The sequence below is a fragment of the Salvelinus fontinalis genome, chromosome 4, assembly GCF_029448725.1.
Source record: "Salvelinus fontinalis isolate EN_2023a chromosome 4, ASM2944872v1, whole genome shotgun sequence".
NCBI lineage: Eukaryota > Metazoa > Chordata > Actinopteri > Salmoniformes > Salmonidae > Salvelinus > Salvelinus fontinalis.
This window is the reverse complement of record NC_074668.1, coordinates 20717842-20742183: the sequence shown is the minus strand read 5'-3', so window position 1 is coordinate 20742183 and position 24342 is coordinate 20717842. Positions and strand designations below refer to the sequence as shown.

At 42.1% G+C, this 24342-nt stretch overlaps 2 protein-coding genes across 2 annotated transcripts in view; both read left to right on the top strand.

Annotated features, from left to right (window-relative positions):
• si:dkey-61l1.4 (collagen alpha-1(I) chain) overlaps positions 1–24307 on the top strand; it is a 77295-nt gene extending 52988 nt beyond the window's left edge. The window contains exons 8-64 of the mRNA XM_055918471.1: positions 376–420; positions 1535–1654; positions 5140–5178; positions 5286–5339; positions 5567–5620; positions 5789–5896; positions 6058–6111; positions 6746–6799; positions 7157–7201; positions 7339–7370; positions 7594–7638; positions 8886–8930; positions 11665–11701; positions 11881–11934; positions 12995–13102; positions 13328–13381; positions 13718–13771; positions 14084–14111; positions 14211–14323; positions 14916–14960; positions 15467–15520; positions 15638–15691; positions 15774–15827; positions 16123–16176; positions 16268–16321; positions 16440–16484; positions 16611–16655; positions 17006–17113; positions 17338–17391; positions 17520–17573; positions 17735–17788; positions 17912–18019; positions 18124–18177; positions 18353–18460; positions 18573–18626; positions 18745–18798; positions 18887–18940; positions 19048–19101; positions 19233–19340; positions 19425–19478; positions 19588–19641; positions 19770–19823; positions 19971–20024; positions 20147–20200; positions 20369–20422; positions 20546–20599; positions 20705–20758; positions 20947–21000; positions 21130–21183; positions 21305–21322; positions 21461–21514; positions 21667–21729; positions 21857–22022; positions 22209–22315; positions 22431–22511; positions 22658–22840; positions 22977–24307. Of these exons, the coding sequence (XP_055774446.1) occupies positions 376–420; positions 1535–1654; positions 5140–5178; positions 5286–5339; positions 5567–5620; positions 5789–5896; positions 6058–6111; positions 6746–6799; positions 7157–7201; positions 7339–7370; positions 7594–7638; positions 8886–8930; positions 11665–11701; positions 11881–11934; positions 12995–13102; positions 13328–13381; positions 13718–13771; positions 14084–14111; positions 14211–14323; positions 14916–14960; positions 15467–15520; positions 15638–15691; positions 15774–15827; positions 16123–16176; positions 16268–16321; positions 16440–16484; positions 16611–16655; positions 17006–17113; positions 17338–17391; positions 17520–17573; positions 17735–17788; positions 17912–18019; positions 18124–18177; positions 18353–18460; positions 18573–18626; positions 18745–18798; positions 18887–18940; positions 19048–19101; positions 19233–19340; positions 19425–19478; positions 19588–19641; positions 19770–19823; positions 19971–20024; positions 20147–20200; positions 20369–20422; positions 20546–20599; positions 20705–20758; positions 20947–21000; positions 21130–21183; positions 21305–21322; positions 21461–21514; positions 21667–21729; positions 21857–22022; positions 22209–22315; positions 22431–22511; positions 22658–22840; positions 22977–23135 (3783 nt within the window). The 3' untranslated portion in view covers positions 23136–24307. The remainder of the gene's footprint in view (positions 1–375; positions 421–1534; positions 1655–5139; positions 5179–5285; positions 5340–5566; positions 5621–5788; positions 5897–6057; positions 6112–6745; positions 6800–7156; positions 7202–7338; positions 7371–7593; positions 7639–8885; positions 8931–11664; positions 11702–11880; positions 11935–12994; positions 13103–13327; positions 13382–13717; positions 13772–14083; positions 14112–14210; positions 14324–14915; positions 14961–15466; positions 15521–15637; positions 15692–15773; positions 15828–16122; positions 16177–16267; positions 16322–16439; positions 16485–16610; positions 16656–17005; positions 17114–17337; positions 17392–17519; positions 17574–17734; positions 17789–17911; positions 18020–18123; positions 18178–18352; positions 18461–18572; positions 18627–18744; positions 18799–18886; positions 18941–19047; positions 19102–19232; positions 19341–19424; positions 19479–19587; positions 19642–19769; positions 19824–19970; positions 20025–20146; positions 20201–20368; positions 20423–20545; positions 20600–20704; positions 20759–20946; positions 21001–21129; positions 21184–21304; positions 21323–21460; positions 21515–21666; positions 21730–21856; positions 22023–22208; positions 22316–22430; positions 22512–22657; positions 22841–22976) is intronic.
• LOC129853321 (collagen alpha-1(I) chain-like) lies at positions 7371–14252 on the top strand. Its single transcript, XM_055919225.1, has 12 exons — positions 7371–7638; positions 7830–7883; positions 8886–8930; positions 9033–9086; positions 11665–11709; positions 11881–11934; positions 12619–12663; positions 12775–12828; positions 12995–13102; positions 13328–13381; positions 13718–13771; positions 14084–14252. The coding sequence occupies exons 1-12, from the start codon at positions 7636–7638 to the stop codon at positions 14180–14182; spliced, it is 669 nt and encodes a 222-aa protein (XP_055775200.1). The 5' UTR covers positions 7371–7635; the 3' UTR covers positions 14183–14252.
• Positions 24308–24342: the final 35 nt, after the last annotated feature.

Below are 24342 nucleotides of genomic sequence, written 5' to 3'. Positions count from 1 at the left end.
GTCTTTAATTTGAATTCAAATATTCCCCACTGCAGCTCATGTAATGCAAAAAAAACCTCCCTTTAATCTTTTGATTTTTTATTGCTTATAAGTACAGGTTACGGAAATACTGTACAAACGCTGTGGTTAAATCTACCCATATGACATGTACACAGACTGATTCATATGCATTCTACAAAATTACAGGAGAGAAAATAAACATCTCAAAAGATGTGGCAGTAATATACTACTGCAGACCAAAATGTACACTTTGCCACTCTGTTGCATCATCTTTAAGTTCTATTGCCAAACCGTGATCTTTGCCTGTTGTTCCAGTATTATTATAACTTCCTGTAAATATCTATCCCTATGTTCACCACATTGTTGTGTTTACAGGGATGTGCTGGCAAAGAAGGCTATATTGGGTTCAAGGGAGACATGGTAAGGGAATAGAACACTGATGAAATAATTGTTTTGAAAATGTTTCAGTAATGCTGCTGAATGATGAGTAAACCCCAAATGACTTATGGATGTAATTTTTATGTTAAGTACAGTATGTGAATGAGTTTTTTCAGTGTGTGTGTTTGTTCTATACAGATGAAGGATCTTAATTTCAGCCCATTTTCTACAGCAGTAAAATAATCCTGCAGCAACAGAAAATTTGAATTATTATGTGGATTATAATTAATTAAGATTTTTGTAGGGGTTGATACGTTTTTCGTAAGGGAAAATCGTCTGAAGTTTCAAAGTGGAAATTACAAACTTCAGAAGCCTTTTTAAACCTCAAATACACAATTTTATATTTCCTGCAAGGCAGAACAGTTCTGCAACAGGGTGATCAAATTAAGATGCTACATCTGTACCCGTTGGGACTTGTACTTTGTTGATCACAGTGGTGTAAAGTACTAAAGTAAAAATACTTTAAACTTCTACTTAAGTATTTTTTGGGGGGGGTCTGTACATTACTTTATTATTTATATATTTGAAAACTTTTACTTTTACTTCACTACTTACCTAAGGAAAAGAATGTACTTTTTACTCCATACATTTTACCTGACACCCAAAATTAACATTTTGCATGGCTAGCAGGACAGGAAAATGGTCCAATTCACGCACTTATCAAGAGAACACCCCTGGTCATCCCTACTGCCTCTGATCTGGCGGACTCACTAAACACAAATGCTTTGTTTGTAAATGATGTCTGAGTGTTGGCGTGTGCCCCTGGCTATCCATAAAAAAATATGTAAAAGAAAATGATGCCGTCGGGTTTGTTAAACATAAGGAATTTGAAATGATTTATACGTTTACTTTCAATACTTAAGTATATTTTAGCAATTACATTGGCTTTTGATACTTAAGTATCATATATTTAAAACCAAATACTATTAGACTTTTTCTCAAGTAGTATTTCACTGTGTGACTTTCACTTTTATTTGAGTAATAATCTATTTAGGTATCTTTACTTTTGCTCAAGTATTACAATTGGGTACTTTTTCCACCACTGGTTGACCATCACTCTCTGTCATAGACTGCTCTCTTATCTCTGCTTTCCTAGGGATCTCAGGGTGTCAGAGGGCAGGAGGGCAGAAAAGGTGAGACAGGCCTCCCAGGTCCTCCAGGCCTACCCACCCTCTACCTGTGGAGGAACTCCCAGGAGGATTGGACTGACTTCAGGGTGAGATTCGTTCTGTCTGTCCAGTGTCTACCCATATCACAGCAGCCTGCCTGGGAGTATTATAAAACATACACCGTTTTGGCGTATGTGGTGTTGTCAAAGAATAACTTGATCTCCCAGTTCACCTGGATATGCTTTTGGAGGCTATACAGTTGAGCAGCAGCCACCACCGCCCACTGCCCTGGTTCAAATCAAATCAAATTGTCATGCACCGGATACAACACCTTACCGTGAAATGCTTACTTACAAGCCCTTAACCAACAATGCAGTTCAAGAAATAGAGTTAATAAAATAATTACTAAATAAACTCAAGTAAAAATACAAATAAAATCAATCAAAATGTAACACAAGAAATGTACATAACAATAACGAGGCTATATACAGGGGGTACCAGTACTGAGTCAATGTGCAGGGGTACAGGTTGGTCGAGGTAATTTGTAAAGTGACTATGCATAGATAATAATCAGTGAGTAGCAGCAGAGTAAAAACAAAGGGTGGGGGGGCAGTCTTATGGCTTGGGGGTAGAAGCTGTTAAGGAGCCTTTTGGACATAGACTTGGCGCTCCGGTACCGCTTGCCGTGCGATAGCAGAGAGAACAGTCTATGACTGGGGTGAATGGAGTCTTTGACATTTTTTTGGGCCTTCCTCTGGCACCGCCTATTATATAGGTCCTGGATGTCAGGAAGCTTGGCCCCAGTGATGTACTGGGCCGTTTGCACTACCCTCTGTAGCGCCTTACGGTCAGATGCCGAGCAGTTGCCATACCAGGCAGTGGTGCAACCGGCCAAGATGCTCTCGATGGTGCAGCTGTAGAACTTTTTGAGGATCTGAGGACCCATGCCAAATCTTTTCAGTCTCCTGGGGGGGAAAGGTGTTGTCGTGCCTCTTCACAACTGTCTTGGTGTTTTTGGACCAGTATAGTTTGTTTGTGATGTGGACACCAACTTGAAACTCTCGACCCGCTCCACTTCAGTCCCATCGATGTTAATGGGAGCCTGTTCGGCCCTCCTTTGTCTTGCTCACATTGAGAGAGAGGTTGTTGTCCTGGCACCACACTGCCAGGTCTCTGACCTCCTCCTTGTAGGCTGTCTCACCGTTATCGGTGATCAAGCCTACCACTGTTGTGTCGTCAGCAGATTTAATGATGGTGTTGGAGTTGTGCTTGGCCACGCAGTCATGGGTGAACAGGGAGTACAGGAGGGAGTACAGGAGGCTAAGTATTCACCCCTGAGGGACCCTGTGTTGAGGATCAGCGTGGCAGATGTGTTGTTGCCTACCCTTACCACCTGGGGGCGGCCCGTCAGGAAGACCAGGATCCAGTTGCAGAGGGAGGTGTTTAGTCCCAGGGTCCTTAGTTTAGTGATGAGCTTTGTGGGCACTATGCTGTTGAACACAGAGCTGTTGTCAATGAACAGCATTCTCACATAGGTGTTCCTTTTGTCCAGGTGGGAAAGGGCAGTGTGGAGTGCAATTGAGATTGCGTCATCTGTGGATCTGTTGGAGCAGTATGCGAATTGGAGTGGGTCTAGGGTTTCTGGGATGATGGTGTTGATGTGAGTCATGACCAGCCTTTCAAAGCACTTCATGGCTACAGACGTGAGTGGTACGGGGCGGTAATCATTTAGGCAGGTTACCTTTGCTTTCTTGGGCATAGGGACTATTGTGGTCTGTTTGAAATTACAGACTCGGCCAGGGAGAGGTTGAAAATGTCATTGAAGACACTTGCCAGTTGGTCCGCGCATGCTTTGAGTACACGTCCTGGTCATTCATCTGACCCTGTGGCTTTGTGAATGTTGACCTGTTTAAAGGTCTTGCTCACATCGGCTACGGAGAGCGTGATCACACAAATAAACTATATCATTTTTATTTTGTTAAACATTTGGTTTTCAGTGTGTGAATAGTGGGGATTTGGCAGTGAAATGGTTTTGTGGGTGATGATATGTTTGCTCTGTGTCTTTTCCCTACAACATTTATCACTCCAGATTTGACATCTTCTATACAATATTTAGTCGCAGTTTTATTTACATAAAATAATTCAATGCTTTGTTTCTTGAATAAAGCTGATTGCTGCAATTTTGTAAGTGCATCAACGTGACAGATAAGTTACTGGAAGTATATTTTAAGGATCAATGAATTTGTCACACAGCATAAAAGTTGTATCTTATAATCATACACACATACACAAGACTAGTATGTATTTTATACACAAGAGCCACCTGCATCTTATATTCAAATGGATACGTTGTATTCAAACTTTACCTTCTCGAGTCGTGTTTATCTCCCATTTATAAACATCTCGATGTGTGATTAGATTAGGCAAGTGCATGTTTTTCCATGTGTAATGAAAATGTAAACCTAGGCAGGTTTTTATAGACTCAAGGCCCTCTGTGATCCTTTGGGGGTTAAACCTGCTTCTATTTCAAGGCTGGCTTGTTTAGTCCTTTCCCCCAGTGTTTTCTAGCTACAGCCTTAAAGCCTGTTTGGTGGCCACAGCTGAATGAGACTGAAGCAGGTCTCCAGCTCCATCAGGAACACTCATGTAGCTAACTACAGTATGAGGCTTGATGTGAGTATTGTAACTGAAACGGCCAGTAGGATGCAACGGTCAGCCCATCTGCTCTGGATTCCCCCTCTCTCTCCAGTGATTAAAGGCCCTGTGCTGTGTGAATGGTCTACAGTGTTGCTGGCAGCTGGGAGCACAATGGGGGCTCTGACAGCCTATTAACCCTCACTCACCCTCAGTTTAGCTAGGCCAGTCTGTGGAGACCCAGGTTTAGGGGAGGTCCAGGCCTCTCATCCTTTCTGAGCTTCACCTTAACTGGGCATGCAAGGCAAGCCTTCTGCCCTGGGGAGCAGAACCTGAACCGGAGCTCTGGGCCAAGACAAACACTACCCAAGCGGAGGCAGCCAAGGCGGTTTCATATAACCAGCGGTCCTATGTGTAATTCTGTGGGAGTCAGTTGCCTCCAACTTCCCCAGCCCACAACGTACAGTGACAGCATGCTCTGTGCCAATGCCACATCCCTTATCTACCATCTGAGCAGGCAGGGAGACTGCATGGGGCTCTCAACACTTTGCCCTTATTTCATTTGGCTGCATCTCAATGTAAAGACCGTAAGTGTTACAAGAAATTACGGTTGAGATTTGACCTTGAGCAAACAGTTGCGTGTTTCCCTTTCAGCAGTATCTGGGTGAAGTAGCTGGCACTTATTCCATATAATGTAATAGGGTTGCAGTAGAGCCTGTATGAGCCCAACTCTACCTTGGAGCTTAACACATCTGTTCTCCGTAAAAAAAAATAACTACATTACCGTTCCTGCCATTATATACAGGATAGCAGAGTCTGCATTACAATGTAGTTTTAACACGCTGTTGTTAGCTAGACATGGGGAAGTTGTGTTATTGTTGTAAGACAGGTTTCGTTCCCATGATGTAACTACTCTCCGTCCTATATTATACCAATGACCTCTGCTTGTTTTTTCCAGCGATCATCCTTCTTCCATTTGCTGCGTGCAGGCTGGCCTGTAAGTATCACAACTCAGTGATGTGTGCCAACTGTACTACAGTGGGTCAAAGATGCTGTGTGTGCCTGAGTGTGTTACTGATGGACCTCTTCCTATTAAATCCTCAGACAGAACAGGGACCTACTGGACCAATAGGGGAAATGGGAAAACCTGGCCTACCAGTGAGTGATATATTAATTTACTGTACACTAATCACAAATAAACTATGGTCATATGCCCTTGCATGAACTTATCAATGCAAAGACATTCATGCAAGTGTAGGTGACGTTGGGCTAGTAACTGAAAGGTCGCTGGTTCGAATACCTGAGCCAGTGAAAAATCTGTCGATGTTTCACTGCACCTATCCGGTGTATGTGACAATAAAACATGTTTTTATTTTTTTCTGCAGGGCATTCCTGGAGATCCTGGACACAGAGGAATGCCAGGACACAGGGGAGACATGGTAATCTTAACAATACAACTAGCATCTTGTTATACAAATGTTCTCCTAGTGATTAATGCAAATTCAAGGCTCAGTATTGTCTACCATCTGAGATCGCCTAGTCTTCTCTGAGGTTTTGTTCTCAGCAGCTAAATGTATGAATCATGCCTGGTGTTATGTCTGTGCCAGGGTTACCCTGGACTGAAGGGTGTGTCAGGTCGAGGAGGGACCTGGGGCATAGATGGCGGGCATGGCCTGGATGGACAGCCAGGGCCACCGGGATTCCCTGGGCTTCAGGTAACACCAAAGACATTCACATGATACATTATTTACAGTCAATCTATACATTTTAACTGAGTAAAATCAACTCATACAAGACAAGCTTTGATTAGAACGAAACAAGAAAGAAAGTATGGACCTCTATGACTATAATGACATGGCGGTGGTTTCTATTTCAGGGTCCTACAGGCTATAAGGGAGAGAATGCTCCTCCAGGCGAGAGAGGAGATGAGGTGAGATTACCAGTGTAAGGTACACTACATGTCTGTTTGGCAAAATGTCAGATTAGTGCAGGGAAGTGGCTGTCAAACAAGCACCCTTCTCCAAACTGTGCCTATGGTCAGATCTCACAGTTCATACACTATACCGAGTCAGTGGAAACAACCAGCACGACTGTAGGTCCAGGAGCTTTTCCTGACCACAGAACCTGGAAAACCATCTGACAAGCTCTAGTAATAAGCCGTCATCATCTAGATTCTGTTAGTTACTGTGTTCTATTCCCCTGTTATGATGATGACCGATTCCACATTTGTGTGTGAGCTGCCTGGACACCAAACATGCCACCAGTCACCAGCTGGTGGCATTAGGGGACACCACAAACCCCATGGTTATACATGTTGGTTTATAGCAGGGGTCTCCAACCCTGTTCCTGGAGAGCTGGCCTCTTGTAGGTTTTCACTCCAAACCGAGTTGTAACTAAACTGGTTCAGTTTATCAACCAGATAATTATTAGAATTAGGTGTTCTAGATCAGGGTTGCAGAGAAAACTTACAGGATGGTAGTTCTCCAGGAACAGGGCTGGAGAGCCCTGGTTTATAGTAACATCACTGGCATGTCTCCTGTGTCTCTCTCCTCACTGAACTACAGGGTTTCACTGGCGAGATAGGGCCATGTGGAGACAGAGGGAAGACTGGAGAGAAGGTAACTTTTTAAATATCAAAATTGCTACTCTTTAAACCTTTTTTATTCTCAAAGTGGAAGTAGACTAATGTTGTTCTGCATATGTCCACAAAGTGTTATTGCACTGCTCTCTAGTGGATGGAAACATCAATGGCTGCTTTGCTCAACACCAGACATGGTTTCTTTTCAACTCATCCAAGCCTGTTTGGAACATGCTTGTATTATTTTGCACTTTCACTATCAAAGGCATACTTAGAATAATTGTATATATTATATTATATATATTAATTCACTTTTCACGATCATGATCATCTGTAGCCTATGCTTATTAATGTAGTTTTCCCTAAGTGTAGACATATTTCTTGCTATGTTCTCCAGGGTTCTAAAGGAGAACCAGGGGAACCAGGTTCTGTTGGCCCACTTGTGAGTAGAACACTTTTATCCTCTGGCCCTAATTCAGCTCTCAAATGCTGATAAGTGCTGATGTATTGACTGTCTGTGGGTAATACAGATGTGGTTTATTAAGCTTGTGCATCATACAATAACTGTTTTAATTTCAGGGGCCGGTTGGTAAAAGAGAGTCCAAGGGTTTTTAGGGCCACATGGGCCTCAGGTAAGACTTTGAATAACAATCAATAATCCTAATGGAACACAACTGTGTTACAATCCATGCAGCCACACTATTTGATGGTGTGGTGTTCTAGATCAGTGGTTTCCAACTCCAGTCCCCCAGTAACCTCAACAGCACACACGTTTGTTGTTGCTCTGGACAAAAAACAACTGGTGCAGGTGTCCCTATCTCTTCTGTTTTTCAGGGTGATTCTGGGTATGATGGCGCCCAAGGTCCACTTGGGCCAATGGTGAGTGTAGGAGTATCATTCAAGCTCTGACGGTTACTATCACATCTACCTACTTTACTACCGCAGTCAGAACACACTTGACAAATCAGTGCATACGTACCACTTGCACAGGTACCACTTGCACAGGAAAACAATGGACGTTGTTTTTTTATGTTTGCATATTCACATATGCATTGTATGTGCCCAAACAGGGGGCCCCAGGTGTGACTGGTATGATTGGAGCACAGGGGGTGAACGGCTCAAGGGTCAGTATACTGTATTTACCAATGCACAGTGGACAGTGGATTGATGATTGATTGGCACAGACCAAAATTATGTAGCTGGTCTGCACTCAAAAAGGAGATTCAAGGTTTCTATTTTGTATTTATTTCATTCAGGAGTGGGTAGATTGGCAAAAAAATTGGCCTAAGCCTTTGACAGTGTCATCCTCCTAAGATGAGATTCTTTATTGTGAGCTCATTAAGGGTAATGACCAACAGGTACATTCATGTGTGCTCTCCTGGAACAGACACACATTTTTTATTTAACCAGTCAAGTCTGTTAAGATCAAACTCTTATTTTCAATGACGGCCTAGGAACAGTGGGTTAACTGCCTTATTCAGGGGCAGAACGACAGATTTTTACCTTGTCAGCTCAGGGATTCGATCTTGCAACCTCTCAATTACTAGTCCAACGCTCTAACCACTAGGCTACCTGCCGCCGCTCAATAAGGCATCTAAATATACAATACATAATCTAATATCGAACAAGTAACTTTCTTTAATGCATTGGAAAAACATCAATGTCTATAAATAGTTACAGGAAAATAGGAATTAACATTAGAAGCTAGGTTCAGAACCCCCTGCAACAAGCAGCCTGGTCACAAAAAAGGCACCAAATCCAACTCCACATTAAGTCCACCTGGGTGTAGTGTGCGTAATGGGAAAATCCAAAAGGACTCTCTCTGCAGGAAAGTTCTTTCAATATTGCCACCTCTACGTGTAGCCCAAACCTTTTCTATACCAATACACTGTCAGTTCTATGGCCCACTTCCATAAAATGTCTGGCAACAGGAGAGTGCGGACCAGCTACACAATTTTGGAATTATATTACATTTTGGTCGACGAACCTGAGCGCAGTGGTCACAACAACTTTGATTGACATAGACTGCATGGTATTTCATTTTATTTGACAATTAATGAAAAACAGCCATGTACAGTAACAGTCATCCTGTGTAAGGGTTTGTCCTTCTGCTGTGCTCCTCACAGGGAGAAGCAGGGCCAGATGGACCAGTTGGCCGTAGAGGGCCCCCAGTATGTGTTTTTGTTTTATTTCTGTCATTGAGACTTCCTTTTTTCTTTCAGATATTTGTTCAAAATGAACAGTCATTCTTCTTTGTATTGTCTTTCTCATAGGGTCCCATAGGATTGTCAGGACAGAGAGGCTCTCCTGGACTTCGAGGAATCCAAGTAAGTAGGGGAGGACTTGGCCCCCACACCGGACAATTTTAGTCCTTGAGGCCCACATTATTAGACAGATAATGATCATTTTGCGCAAAAATAAAACTAGTTATAAAGGCCCACTAGGCTAAACATTTGTGATGGAAAAATATATAATATCACAATATTTTTTGTTGACGATATTATATTGATATTTGACTCCAAGTATCAATTTGTAGAAAATATTTGTATATATATTTGCTTCTGTAGGTAGCGTTAGCTAGCGCTAGTCGGCTGTACCTGCACCAAAATTCCGGTATTTTTCATTCAAAAGCTTGTTCTCCATTGTCTTTTCGCACTGAACACAAATATAAACGCACCATGTAAAGTGTTGGTCCCCTGTTTCATGAGCTGAAATAAAAGATCCCAGACATTTTCCACATGCACAAAAAGCTTAATTCTCTCAAAGTTTGTGCACACATGTGTTTACATCCCTGTTAGTGAGCATTTCTCCTTTGCCAAGATATTCCATCCACCTGACAGGCGTGGAATATTATATCACAACACAATGCTACAGATGTCTCAAGTTTTGAGGGAGCGTGCAATGGCATGCTTACTGCAGGAATGTCCACCAGAGCTGTTGCTGCCAGAAAATTGAATGTTAATTTCTCTACCAACGTAGTTTTTTAATTTGGCAGTACGTCCAACCAGCCACACAACTGCAGACCACATGTATGGCATCGTGTGGGAGAGCGGTTTGCTGATGTCAACGTTGTAAATAGAGTTCCCCATGGTGGCGGTGGGGTTATGGTATGGGCAGGCATAAGCTACGGACAATGAACACAATTGCACTTTATCATTGGCAGTTTGAGTGCACAGAGATACCGTGACAAGATTCTGAGGCCCATTGTTGTGCCATTTATCCGCCGTCATCATCTCATGTTTCAGCATGATAATGCACGGCCCCATGTCACAAAGGTCTGTACACAATTCCTAGAAGCTGAAAATGTTCCAGTTCTTCCATGGCATGTCACACCTTGAGCATATTTGAGATGCTCTGGATCGATGTGTACGACAGCGTGTTCCAGTTCCCACCAATATCCAGCAACTTTGCACAGCCATTGAAGGGGAGTAGGACAACATTCCACAGGCCACAATCAACAGCCTGATCAACTCTATCTGAAGGAGATCTGTCACGCTGCATGTGGCAAATGGTGGTCACACCAGATACTGACTGGTTTTCTGATCCACGCCCCTATCTTTTTTTAAGGTATCTGGGACCAACAGATGCACATTTGTATTCCCAGTCATGTAAAATCCATAGATTAGGGACTAATGCATTTATTTAAATTGACTGATTTCCTTATATGAACTATAACTCAGTAAAAAAAAAAATGTTGCATGTTGCGTTTATATTTTTGTTCAGTATAAATAGTGAGCAACATATTTTTCGCAATACATATTGTATTGGCACCTAAGTATCGTGATATTATCGTATTATGAGGTCCCTGGCAAATCCCAGGTCTACTAAAAATGGACCAGCCCATCTGTCATTTGCCCGAAATTCCAGATGGCCAATCCGCCACTGCAAGTAAGACATGCCAGCTAATTTGCACAGCAAATACACAGGCTCTGTGGTTATAATATTCACTTGATCATTATGCATTTTGATATACTGTGGCAGCAAAATTGGTGAAATTATATGATTATAGATACTCATTTTCAGTTCATACAATAATAGCACTGGTGGAAATCTCAATGTTCTTGCCAGCTACAGTAGATCTAGGAGGTTACTTGTTTTCCTGGTATTCTCTCAGTAAATGTCCAGTTGAGTTTGGGGCTACCTGTTTAGTTTTTGACGTGGTCTAGTCCTAATGACTGCTCCTGCACACCGAACGCTGGCTCCTGGCAAGCAGAGCAGACAATGGGGCTCTCCCTGAAGCCTAGTAAGACAGTGGTGTAGATGTGAAAACCTACTTTTTAAATATCCATGTCCTGGCTAGTCTCAGTCTAGTGAAATATTAGCCATATCCAGATGGCCTCATAACCATGTGATTCAAATCCTGGGACATGTCACGTTCGTCATAAGGAGTAGACCAAGATGCAGCGTGGTATGTTTCCATCCTTTATTATGGAAGAGAAAACGTCAAAGAACAAAACAACAAAACGAACGCTATAATAATGCTCACAAGCAACTAAACATAGACAAAATCCCACAAAGCACAATGGGCAAATGGCTACCTAAATATGATCCCCAGTCAGAGACAACGATAAACAGCTGCCTCTGATTGGGAACCATACTAGGCCAACATAGAAATACAATTCACCTAGATAACCCACCCTTAAATCACACCCCGACCTAACCGACATAGAGAATAAAAGCTCTCTATGGTCAGGGCGTGACAGGACAAGCCTTATAATCATATTGTTCATTATTGCAATCATACTGTATGAAGACTTAGATGTACTTTATGACCTATTTATAAACAGGCTCTGACATACACAATGTGTATGCATACAACTGGTCTACTTGCATATAGCCTCATCATACTTCAACATTCTATTTTGCTGAAACAGTATTGAATGTTCTCATGTATTTTGTTGTCAGGGACATCCAGGGATGTATGGTCTTCCAGGTCAAAAAGGTGACATAGTAAGTTTAGTCACGTTCATCTTCTGTTTAATAAAATTAATCTCTTGTCAAAACCCACATAGGCCCAGTCATAAATCAACCCCTGCCTCTATCCCCTAGAGACTTGCTGATGGCACCTGGTAGGAGTTGGTTAAGTCTATTTGATTATGTTTGTCCATTTCTGATTCTCAGGGTGAAGTCGGGGCATTGGGCATGAAGGGTTTACCAGGCCTTGAAGGGCCCATGGTGAGTTCTTTGTGGATGAGCTGCACATTACTCTACATTTTTATTTGGATAGACATGTGGCTGCAAACACGTTTTGGGATAAAACATAAACAGCATTCTGCATGGCATAATCAACATGCCAATATAGACTATCGTGAAAACTGATTCTAAAAGCTGTTTTAAAACTGGGTCATCAGAATAAAAAAGGTTTATTCGCCAGCTTTGTTGTTTGACTTATGGCCACACTGCAGCAATAAAGTTCTTTAAAATCACAAATCTCCATGTGTCTTGCATCTCAGAGCTGACTCTGGTTTTTATACAGAAACACATGAGTTGACTTCTCACTCATTTTACAACTCTGCCAGCTGGTATTTCACTCACATGTTTTAGCTCCTGGTTTTAGTTCAAGCTCTAAAACAACAGAAATGGAAGACATATTTTGGATATGGCAATCTGTTTTACAGGGGTTTCCTTATTGGGATGAGGGCATACCTATATTTACTCTTAACATAGTATATAGTAAAAGGGTCCCCACTTAATCTCACCAAACAATGGGCCTGACATCCGATCTAGCTAGATACACTGGGATACACTGTAGTGTACAGAATCTAAAGCATCTGTGTGACTTTATGAGTGAAACAAATCCACGTCACTGTCTCTCTACCTCCTCTCCTCTCTCTGTCTATGTATCTGTCTGTCTTTTAGGGGACTGCTGAAATTCCAGGTCTGAAGGGGGCTCCAGGTGGCACAGTAAGATGTATATAATTATTATCTTGTTTATTAAACAGGAGTGACATCTTTAGAGAGGAGTGAGGCTCTATTCTATGAATCCTATCTGAGCAGATCTGACGTTTCCTATAGGGCTTCAGAGGAATAGATGGAGACAAAGGAGATGCTGGACCCAAAGGAGACAGGGTAGAGACTTGATTATGGGTTTGGAAAGCCTTTTCTTGGATGCAGTAGTACAAGAATCATGACTATCACAAAGGTCATGTTCATGAAGATCTCGTAAAAAAAATGTTTTTGTGAAAACCCTCACATCATATGGTGTTTTGATACCATTAGTATTTTTTTCCCTCAGGGTTCTGTTGGTGCGTCAGGGATCCTAGGCCGTCAGGGTGAGAGGGGTCAGAGTGGCCTCTCAGGCCTTCCTGGTGTCAGAGGTCAAGCTGGCCCCCAAGGCATTCTGGTAAACATCAGGATGACACCTGCTATTCACAGCCTTTATTAACATACATTAATAACACTCTCCCCATCTTCCTACTGTACCTCTTCTGCCGTTACATACTGATACATGATTCATGTAAAATGTTTGAAGAATTATGTTGGATACCTGTAGTTTGTGTTTATGAAATGGCACGCCTCCTTTGAACCTTTGATGAGAGAGGCTCTGATCCCTTTCTCTCCCATGCAGGGTGAAGACGGAGAGGTCGGCCTCCAGGGAGTGGTTGGAAAGGAGGGGTCAAAGGTCAGCAGAGTTTATCACTGTCTGGTGGAGTGATTACAACAAACTAGACTTAGAATTAGAATTACTTTATTTTTCCTGATGGAACTTCATGTCCTGAGGGAACAACTAGAGCTCTTCTGGTAGACCTCTCCTTTGTTCTAGTCTACATGCAGCTGTATTCAATGAGCTCATATTGAATGGCTAGCTTCCCAAAGATGTCAAAGTCTTATAACCCGAGTTTCAATACAATACAATATAATACTGACAAGAGTTATGTCATGCCATAGTCTTGTATCACATGCCATAATACAGACTCATAATCTTAATTTTGAATGTCTCTCTTTGTTTCCACCTAAGGGCCACAGGGGAACTCCAGGCCATAATGGGAAATCAGGACCTAAAGGACCCAGGGTAACTGTCTCCTCAAATACAGTGTTTCCCAACTCCAGTCCTCGAGTACCCCCAATAGTAAACATTTTAGTTGTAGCCCCTGATAAACTCACCTGATTCTACTCATTGAGGGCTCAATGATTAGTTGACAAGTTGAATGAGGTATGCTTGTTCGGGGCTACAACAGAAATGTGGGGTACTGGAGGACTGGAGTTTGGAAACACTGCTGTAATAGATCATCTTTGTAGATACATTACTATACCCTCTGCTGGAAGATGTTGTTGTTGACTGGGGGAATAATCACATTTTCCCTCTGATATTTTCTATTTCCAGGGTCGTACTGGACAGCCTGGTCTTTTTGGTATACCTGGAATCCCGGTAAGAGAACAGTATTCATTCTCATATGAATATTACTTGACAGACAATCCTTGATGGATACTGTAGCTATAGTAACAATCAGCTGTCCTTGTTGTGTGTGGTATGTATGCCAGACGTGTTTGTGTCTATGTCTGTGTGTTATGTTGCAGGGTTTTAGAGGCCTCATTGGGACTGAGGGTGCAGAAGGAAAGCCTGGTACACAGGTTCCCATTTTATAACTTTTAATTTTTTAAATATCACTTATTAGGATTTTCTACTGACTCCTTATTGTCTACTGTGCATTGTCAATGCAGTTCCTTGAACAGGTACTAACCGACAGACAGACAGACAGACAGACAGACAGACAGACAGACAGACAGACAGACAGACAGACAGACAGACAGACAGACAGACAGACAGACAGACAGACAGACAGACAGACAGACAGACAGACAGACAGACAGACAGATAGATAGATAGATAGATAGATAGATAGATAGATAGATAGTAGGATCTTAATTTGTTCATTCTTTTGTTGCAGAGAACTTTCCTGCACAACAGGAAATGCAAAATTGTAGTGTATTTGAGTTTTAAAATGTCCACTTTGAAATGTCAGACTTGATTTGCCCCTACAAAAATGTCCATTAATTATAATCTACATAATAATTCAAATTTCCTTTTGCTGCAGGATTATTTTCCTGCTGTAGAAAACTGATTGAAATTAAGATCCTACATCTGTACAGAAAATTAATGTATGGCATGATAAAAACAATATGTGTAATGTTTGTGTTGTTGTGTGTGATTGTAGGGTGAGCTTGGTTCTGCTGGTATTCCTGGAACTAAAGGACACAGAGTGAGTCACACCCCTTTAACCAATCAGCTCTAAACAAGTAAAAGTCAACAGTAAAAAGAACAGAAACACAAATGGCTCAATCATTGCTGAACTCTCATAAACCACAGCAATAAAGAGAGGTGTGATTGGTTGCTTATCAGATGATCCTCCTTAGACACAGATATAACCGCCTGCTGTGGGCCTGTGGTGGCTATTGCTGTCACAGCTCTCCTGTTTATATGAGCACCTACATGTCAGACAGACAAGACTAGATAGTGTACCAGTAAAGAGGTTTACAAGGCCCTGACCATCCCCAGGGGTTTGTAGGCTCAGTCAGTCAGTGTCTTTGAAAGACACATTCAGCATGGCACAGCCAGGGATGATCTGAGGTCCTCAACACTGCTTTGTAAAGTTTTGATATGTGATGCTGGTAGTGCACATTGAATTAGGGTAGACATTTGTTGCTACAGTACATGGTTGTATATTCACGAGTCAATGTGTGTTTAACCTCTCTTTCATAAATCTAGGGATTTTCAGGTCTGGGGGGAGCACCAGGACGAGCAGGTCCCCCAGGTGCTCAGGTATATCCAACAATAAATGTCGCTCACCTATCATTGCTGGACCTGCACATTCTGTCACCCTCCTCAACCTACTCATTCTTACCCTCTATGTTTGTATCTATTTCATGATTTCAACAGGGTCCTCCAGGAAAGTCTGGGCAAGACGTCAGTCCTGGGCCACCTGGTGATAGGGTGAGTACTGTAGGCCAAAAGCCTCTGTCTCCGACCAAAATATTACCGGCATTTCTCGTTAATGAGTCTCTCTGTTCTCTAGGGCTTCACAGGGAAAGATGGCTTGGAGGGTCGCCAGGGGCCAGTGGGCATGTATGTAAGTGTTACCTGTCCAAACCCAACAAGGTGTTAGAGTGGGCTAGTGGCCATAACCAGTCTACATTTAATTTATTTTAATGTGTTTAGAAAAGTATTTTTATAATCCCGCTGTGAGAGTTCATGCTCTGTAGGTGTTACTGTAATCTGTTATTTTTTCTAAGAAAAGTGTAAAAGATAGATGTTTAAACCAATTATTATCATCTTAGTGCAGTGGTACCTACTACTGCCAACAACCAACTTTGTGTGGAACAACCAACTGTAACCGTAACTGTGGAAACCCATTCCTTGTACAGGGCTACCCAGGAGCAGTGGGTTTAACTGGGAGACCTGGTCATTTTGGAGAGAGGGTAAGAAAATACCCCATACAGTTCTACCACATGTTAGTGTTAGTATAGTTGTTGATTTCATTGAATGCCACCTGTCTGTGTCTAATCTCAGGGGGAACCTGGTGTGAGAGGCCCCGCTGGTATCCCTGGGAAGAGTGGACCACCAGTGAGTACACTGTACTGACACTCACATTATGGAAAGAATAGTGTAAACTAATATTGGTGGAAATATTACACATCGATACCTTTTATTACCATGTTGATGTTTTTGATCTGTCCTATAGGGGTTAAAGGGATTTCACGGAGAGAGAGGGCCCGCTGGACCTCAGGTAAGGAAGCTCACTCTTTAAGACCATTTTACTCATACAGACTAGCTTTAGACACACTGGATGAGGTTTCCCCCTGGGGTTACAGCCTGACTCTGCCGTGATGTTTTTCTGGTTTATCCACCTCAGGGTCGTCAAGGAGACACTGGGCTCAATGGCATACAGGGGTCACCAGTGAGTAGCACTTTTAAATCATGTCCTTGTCCTCTTGTTTGGTTAGATGGCACTTTGATGATTTGGTCATTTTGTTTTCTAGAGACAGATTAAGTTATGAGGTCCATGGTTGGCTGATGTGAATGCACTATGGTCCATATTTGTCTTGTGGTTGAATCAGAAGATAATACAAAATATATGTTTTTATTGTTACATACTGTATATCGGATAGGTGCAATGCAATGTGTTTTTTACAGGGGCAGCCCTGGAGCAAATTAAGGTTAAGTGCCTTGCTCAAGGGCACTGGTATTCGAATCAGTGACATTTAGTTTACTGGCCCAACGCTTTAACCGCTATGTAACTGGTTTTAGGGTCCTCCAGGCCTACCAGGGCCAGAGGGCAGGACAGGAAAGCCAGGCCCCCCAGGAAGCCAGGGGCCTCTGGGGCCTCAGGTGCCAGCCGGGCCCACCGGGTTTCCAGTGAGTGGGTACTTTTCATCTTTCTCATTGTTTCATTCCAATAAAAAAAGTAATCAGAGGCCTATCTGTATATTAGTATTATATTAGTATATCATATTATTTTTGTATTATTCTATATTCTGTTGATTACATATTTTAATGAACATTACAGATATTAAAATGTATTATCAATACATGTATAGTCACTCTTGAGTCTGATAATGTATTTTATCTACTGTATCCAGGGCACTCCTGGGATGGATGGAGTAATGGGGCAGATTGGAGAAAATGGATTGCAGGTGAGTTCATTGTCAGCCCTAGCTCTTGTCTTTTTCTATTTTCCAATGATAGATTGAAAGGAATAAAGCATGAATCATGATAGTCAGTAATGCATTGAGTGATGTACTGTACTGTTGTGTCTGTTTAGGGAGCAGCAGGGCCTGTTGGGGACAGTGGGCCATCTGGACTGGATGGACAGCAGGTGTGTGTCTGTTCTTAGACAGTCGTATACCCATCCACCTCCATTAGGACTGATGTTGTGTTTTTTGCTATTTTTTGGTGTGGTATATCATACAATACTTTTGCAATAGTCCTATCATGGCTGACATTGATGACCCTGTACTGTATTCTCCTGCCTCCCAGGGTCCCCCAGGAACAGTTGGTGAGGAGGGGCCATCTGGCAAGAAGGGGGAACCGGTCAGTGACATCATCACAATAGGATTTCCTCCCCTTTTCAGTAGTTCAGTTCAAATGTGTTAATTAAATCGCTCACTACTCTATCCCCACCTCTCTGACTCCATCTATGTTGCTGTGAGACAGGGAGCTCCAGGTCCCTTTGGAAAGCCAGGGCCGAATGGACTACAGGGAGAGCCAGGGCCACAGGGCTCCCAGGGGCTGCAGGGTGAGCCTGGGCCAAGGGGCAAAGAGGTCAGTTGTATTACCCTTTCTACCAAGCTCATCCACAGACACAGGCTGCCATCATTATCAGCTTGGGATGTGGTTTCATGGTTTCCTGTGATTGTCTGTTGCAGGGAGAGATGGGAGGTTACGGCAACAGAGGATATCCTGGTCCTAAAGGACAAAAGGTAGTGGGATTAACAGAATAAAGAAGGCCTACTTAATATATGCTTTATGTGTGGTTCTATATGTATGATACAATGCCTGTTAAGATTTTCAGAAGTCTTTGAAAAATGTATTCTTGCTCCTCTGCCATACAAATCCCAATCTGATACTTTCCATATTGTTGTTTTTCCTCTCCAGGGGGACATAGGACCTCGTGGATTTTCTTGGTCGGAGGGGCCCTTAGGAGCTCTTGGGGACAATGGGAAAAGAGGAGTGAAGGGAGAGAAGGGCTACGTAGGACTACGAGTAAGTGACTGATAAGGTGTATTCTATACTAATGTTTGATGGTTTAATAGAGGTGACGTGTGTGTGATATGTAGATTTGGCGCTTCAGCGGTGTTCTGTTTCTGTTCATCAGGGCCAGGTGGGGTTGATGGGGGAAGCTGGACCATCGGGCTTGTCTGGACTGGAAGTAGGTTTGAAGTAGACTGGAGTGTATTGATAGTTAGAACATCTGTTATTACTCAGTAATGGCAATGTCTCTAATGGCTTTGTAGAATACTATGCCTAACAACCTGTTATTGTTCCAGGGTGTTCCAGGACCTTTTGGATTGGCTGGGGCTGATGGACCACAAGGGCAGAAGGTACAGTATGATGTTGAAATTCTCTAATCACGATCGGGACAATGATACCATATAGCTGTACAGTAACAGGGAGTTGTAATTTCTCTAGGGGGACAAAGGCCCTTATGGTATGACTGGGAACCCTGGAAACTCAGGCCTTAAGGTATGTATTGCCAGCAAAATTGTTGTTAATTTTCATATATGAATTATAGAGAGTAATGTAACTGTAGGCTTGATTGGTTTTATTGAGCTGTTGTCTTTTAATGACAGGGGGTGTCAGGCATCAGAGGAGTGAATGGTGACATGGGGAAACATGGACCAAAGGTACCTAGTATATCCAAATCATCTGCCAATTTATATTGATAAGATTGTAATTCAAACCATATGCACAGCATCATTGATTGCACTTGCATGGTCAATTTCTGTCATAATTACATTTTGTTGGTTTATTGTAGGGAGTGGGGGGAGGCATGGGGAGACAGGGAGAGATTGGTCCAAAGGGTTTCCCCGGACTTAAGGGGCCCAAAGACGAGCCTGGAGATAAAGGAGAACCAGGAGAGCAGGTGAGGCTGATTGATATCTTTCTTTCTAGAGAACATCTAAATTGTTCATTAAGATGACTGTCTGAATGTCTCTGTCGGGTCCAGGGGCCAGAGGGTCTTCCAGGCGACAGGGGGCCCCAAGCGTCTCCTGGATTGGAGGTAGGAACACAGACACATGTGAACTGTGGTGTTGGTATGTCTTTGGCAACATGACATAAGTTGGTAAACATTTTGGTTGATGTTTTTTTCTACTCATCCCTACTCTTAGGGTTTGCCTGGTGAGGTGGGGCCTCAGGGAACTGTTGGCCCACCAGGACCTTTGGTAAGTGCTACAATAACGTGTTAGACCTTATATACAAATGAAACACACATATTCCAATATCTTCACCAGAAATAAATGTCTACTGATGACGTTTTAGAATAAGTCAACATTACCTTTTTGCTCTTCAGGGACCAAAAGGTCAAACAGGCCCTGAAGGAAGACTAGGCCAGAAAGGTCAAAAGGTCAGGTTAAGCTTCACCTTTCACCTGTCTTTACATCTACATATATAGTATTTAGCACTCTGTCCCATTCTGACATCCTACCTGTATCAAAGGCCATATCATAATGTACACTTAGTGTATGTGATTGTAGGTCTTTCTTTTTGTCAGGGGTATGATGGTCGAAATGGGTATCCGGGAAAGACCGGACACATTGGAAGGAGGGTGAGAATTACACCATTGCTTATTCAGTCTCTCTTTTTCATATGTTAAAAATGTATCGTTCCAACTAATATGGATTTTGATTCTTCATTTGATTCTAAAAGCTGTTTTTGTTTCCATGTAAGGGGAATAGAGGAAAAACTGGAAGCAAGGGCTTAGGTGGAGAGAGAGGAGAAAAGGTCAGTAATCACTATTGACCGTGAGAAACTCTGGCCCGATTTTGCATTCGCCATAACATACAGTATAATGTTTCTTCACCTTGATAATATTTTGCAGTGGTGAGAGTTTGTGTAAGGTCAATGGGGCATCAGATTTTAATCAGGATTTGACCTTTCTATGACCTACAGGGAAAGAGGGGAGATTTTGGTTCAACCGGGCCTCCAGGAAGACAAGGGCCTTATGTAAGTTATTTGATCTGTTTTGGAAAGGCTGTGTGCACTTTTCAATGCCAGGAGGATTAGCTGTATAACTCAATCACTAGGTCCCCAAAACTTAGGAAATAACGTCCCTTGTTTCTCTCAAAGGGGACACCTGGCTTACAAGGAGAGAAAGGTCTAATGGGTGGACCAGGTATAGAGGTAAGACCTTGACTGAAGCCTCAACAGGATTACGATATGATTGAAGAAGTACAGCACTTTGAGCTCAGTTTATGTGACACTAATATATTTCCCCTAAACTTACAGGGAGAGAAGGGGAAGATGGGATTAACAGGTCCTCCTGGAGGTCAGGGGTTGAAGGTACTTTTGAGCTCATTTATCCCAAGAAGCGTATTACACTCGAGTCAGATGTACTAAAGATTTTATGTAGATTCACTATGGATGCATTTTGCCTCCATCATTCCCATGTTCATATCCCTATACATTTCCTGTATGTAATAATGGACCCAGTTCCATGATGTATTAAGTCAGTCGAGTGTCTGTTTCAGGGGACACAAGGCCCTTTGGGACAGACAGGGAGGGCTGGCCTAAAAGGAGAACAGGTAAGATGCACCTTCTAGTATCTGTCCGTCTAGTGTGTTCCGACTCAGTGTTCTGTTAAGTATTCTTCATTAATCGTGGCATTGCTATTGAGTTGTATTGACAGTGATTTATGTGTTCTGTCTTTGTAGGGAGACATTGGTCCTCATGGGGAATGGGGGACCCCAGGTCTACCTGGACTGCCTGTAAGTTGTCCTTTTTCAGAAATATGGTACTGTTATTTCCCTTGTATTTCTGAAAATATAGAAAACGTACTTATACAGAGAAAAAGTAAATGCTAATGTGATGAATTTTCTCTTTGTATAGGGTTTGTTTGGAGAAAAGGTATGTGTATAACAGTTCTCTAAATACAAATACATACATTTGTTCCGTTTTTTATGCATACCTTTGTGTCTTGTCAATGAATTATTTGGAGATTGGGGGATTGACTGAGGGCACTGACTAAATTTGCCTAATTGTCAGGGTCTAAAAGGATTTGCTGGAACAGCAGGTCCTGTTGGAGTGAGAGGGCTGCCTGTGAGTATGACCCTACTCACATCACAAACCATTACAGTACCAGCCACTTTACATCTGTTTAATGAAATCAAAATAATTACTGACCCAATCTGGCAACCCAGGGCAATGAGATTAACTTTCATATTGTGTTTGTTTTTCCTTGTTTATGTCAGGGGCTCCCTGGACCTCCTGGCCCCCCTGGAACCTCTCTGAATCTCACTCTGGCACAACTCAAGGCAAGTCGTTGGTAATCTATCCAAGCACATCCAAATACTTAAATTTTGAAACTAAAGCCATTTCAGCAAATTTAGCCATAACTATTTATATTACAACACCTCCTTGTTTCACCCCCTGCCTGATCAGGACCTCATGTACCTGTCAGACAAGCCCAACTACCTCCTGATCCAGACTCTGCTGGATTTATTGCACCAAGACCTGCGCTTGCTCATAGATCCACCAGACGGCACCAAAGAACACCCGGCTACCACCTGCTTGGAGCTCTGGCTCTCCCAGCCCAACTTCACTAACGGTATGGGCTTCTTCCACAATGTGAAGACTTCTCTGTTATATTCTAACACCACAATATTGGTATCAGATATTTTAAAGCATTTTAAATGTACAATACGCTTATTAGATTTGTGTGGGAGCGGTTGTACAGCAGCAGAGAGATTGAACCCTGCTCAGTTTCTGATGTAAAGGTTGTTACATGTTCCAGGGATGTATTACATTGATCCTAACCAGGGCAGCCCAGCTGATGCCCTTCTTGTGTACTGTGACTTCACTGCAGCACCAAAGACCTGTCTGTCTCCGCTCCAGCCTCAGGTACTTCTACACGCACTTCTGGCTCTGGGACCCACTGAACTATAGATCTTATATAATGTGGTAATAACATATGCTAAATGTATGTAATAACATATGAAATACATTCAAACTTCAGGTGCCAGTAAAAGCATGGCTGAAGGATTCTGGGACAAATAACTCATTTCATTGGTTGAGTTCAAAGGAAAAAGGCTTTCAGGTAAGCCTCAATTCCATTCATGATTCTCAAATCGAATCAAATCAAAGTTTATTTTTCATATGCAAAGGATACATGTGGTGTACACAGTACAATGAAATGCTTTTGTGTTTCTGGTTTGATTTCCTTCCTTCCATGCCCTCTCCCAGTTTGAGTATTTAGGACCCGACGTGGTGCAGATGAGATTCCTGAGGTTGAACAGCAGGCTCACCAGTCAGAACATCACCTACTCTTGCCAGCCTGGGAACATACAGGGACTAGGCGAAAGAGAGGTGAAGTTCCTGGCAGACACACAAAGACAGAGTTACCTGGGGACATTACAAGATTGCGTGGTATGTTTTTAGACTACCCTATAATGATTACCATGTACTGTATTACATTATGGTGGTGGTGGTGGAGGTGAGGCTGTTGAGGGATGGTGAAGAGAGTCACTTCAATACTTAATGTACTTTGTGTTTCTCTTGGCAGCCCTCTGAGGAGCTGCATTCTGGAGGCCGTCGTGAGGCGGTGTTCCAGTTTGAGAGTGAGGACTTGGATCTGCTTCCCCTGAGAGATCTGGCAGTGTTCGGCAGCAGTGACCTCACACAGGAGTTTGGATTCACTGTTGGGCCTGTGTGCTTCAGCTAAAGGAAGAGAAACACTCTTTAAGGACTGCCAAGAGCAGAGATAACAATGAGACAACCACCAGCCAGTGGGGAAATGACCCAGAGAAATGGGAGAGAAACAGATACAGAGAAAGACATCAGCATCTCTCCTCTTCTCATGACATTCTTGTTTATTGCTAAGACAAAGTAGATGTACCAACCAACGGGAAAAAGTGTCTCTTTTCTTTATCCAAAGGTTGACCAGTTACAAATATGAACTGGTTAGTCTATCCATTTTCAGAAGCCAGTGATATTCTTGAGAGAAATTATCTTTGTATTTTGTTTACACTGATTTAATTTGTGATATTGAAACATGCTTATTTATGTAATTGGTTTAAATGACCGAGGTTTCTTTAAATGCTAAAGGTTGCTATAATATTTTTTTCACGTTACCCATACTTAATTCAGGTATGTTCTTGATGAAGAGCACTGTGGTTTACACATTAACCTTCACTGCTGCAATTTAACAATGTGGCCCAAATTGGAGACATAGCTACATCTCTATTTTATGAGCTCCGTGCTCACTCTACGTCATTATATACACACTATACCCTTACATCTGCAGTTAGAAACTAAGAAACATTCCAATATTGATCCCTTGGTCAAAAACTAGGAAGACTAATAATATTATGACTATTATTGGGAACTATGACAATGAATTCTGTCTGGTGATAATATTGTATGCATTATTGCATCACCTGATAGATGCAGTAACCTAATCACCATTTCTACCATTTGTGAAATTGTGATGTTTTGATTTCTGTTGATACAGAGGAACAATGCAGTACTGTAAAAAAAAAATGTGTTTCATCTTTGTTTCAAGATATGTATTTAATTGTGTGATTTACTTAATTTATATGCTGGCCATTTTCTTTGATGTTTTTCTTTTTAAGTTTGAATAAATAGCAATCATTCATATTCTCATGTTTTGTATTGTGCCCCCGAGATACTAGTACTTTTGTTGTTAGACGGAAATGTATGAATAAATGAAGGGACTGTACTAATTAATTCCTAATTAATTGGTATTGTCATATGGAATATTACACACAATTTATTGAGCACAACACCAAGTTGAAAATAAGCTATTTTATTTTCAGTAAAACTTGAAACAATTTAAAACGATGTGATTTGACTAGATTCGAATGAAAATTAACTACTGATGTTTCATTAAAAGTAATCGGACGAAGTGT

What these genes read in the sequence shown, in the direction of transcription:
- LOC129853321 (XM_055919225.1), top strand. An exon ending in CAGGCCTTGAAGGGCCCATG is followed by an intron (nt 11,935 to 12,618) that starts GTGAGTTCTTTG and finishes TCTGTCTTTTAG; the next exon opens with GGGACTGCTGAAATTCCAGG. An exon ending in CAGGACCTAAAGGACCCAGG is followed by an intron (nt 13,772 to 14,083) that starts GTAACTGTCTCC and finishes TTCTATTTCCAG; the next exon opens with GGTCGTACTGGACAGCCTGG.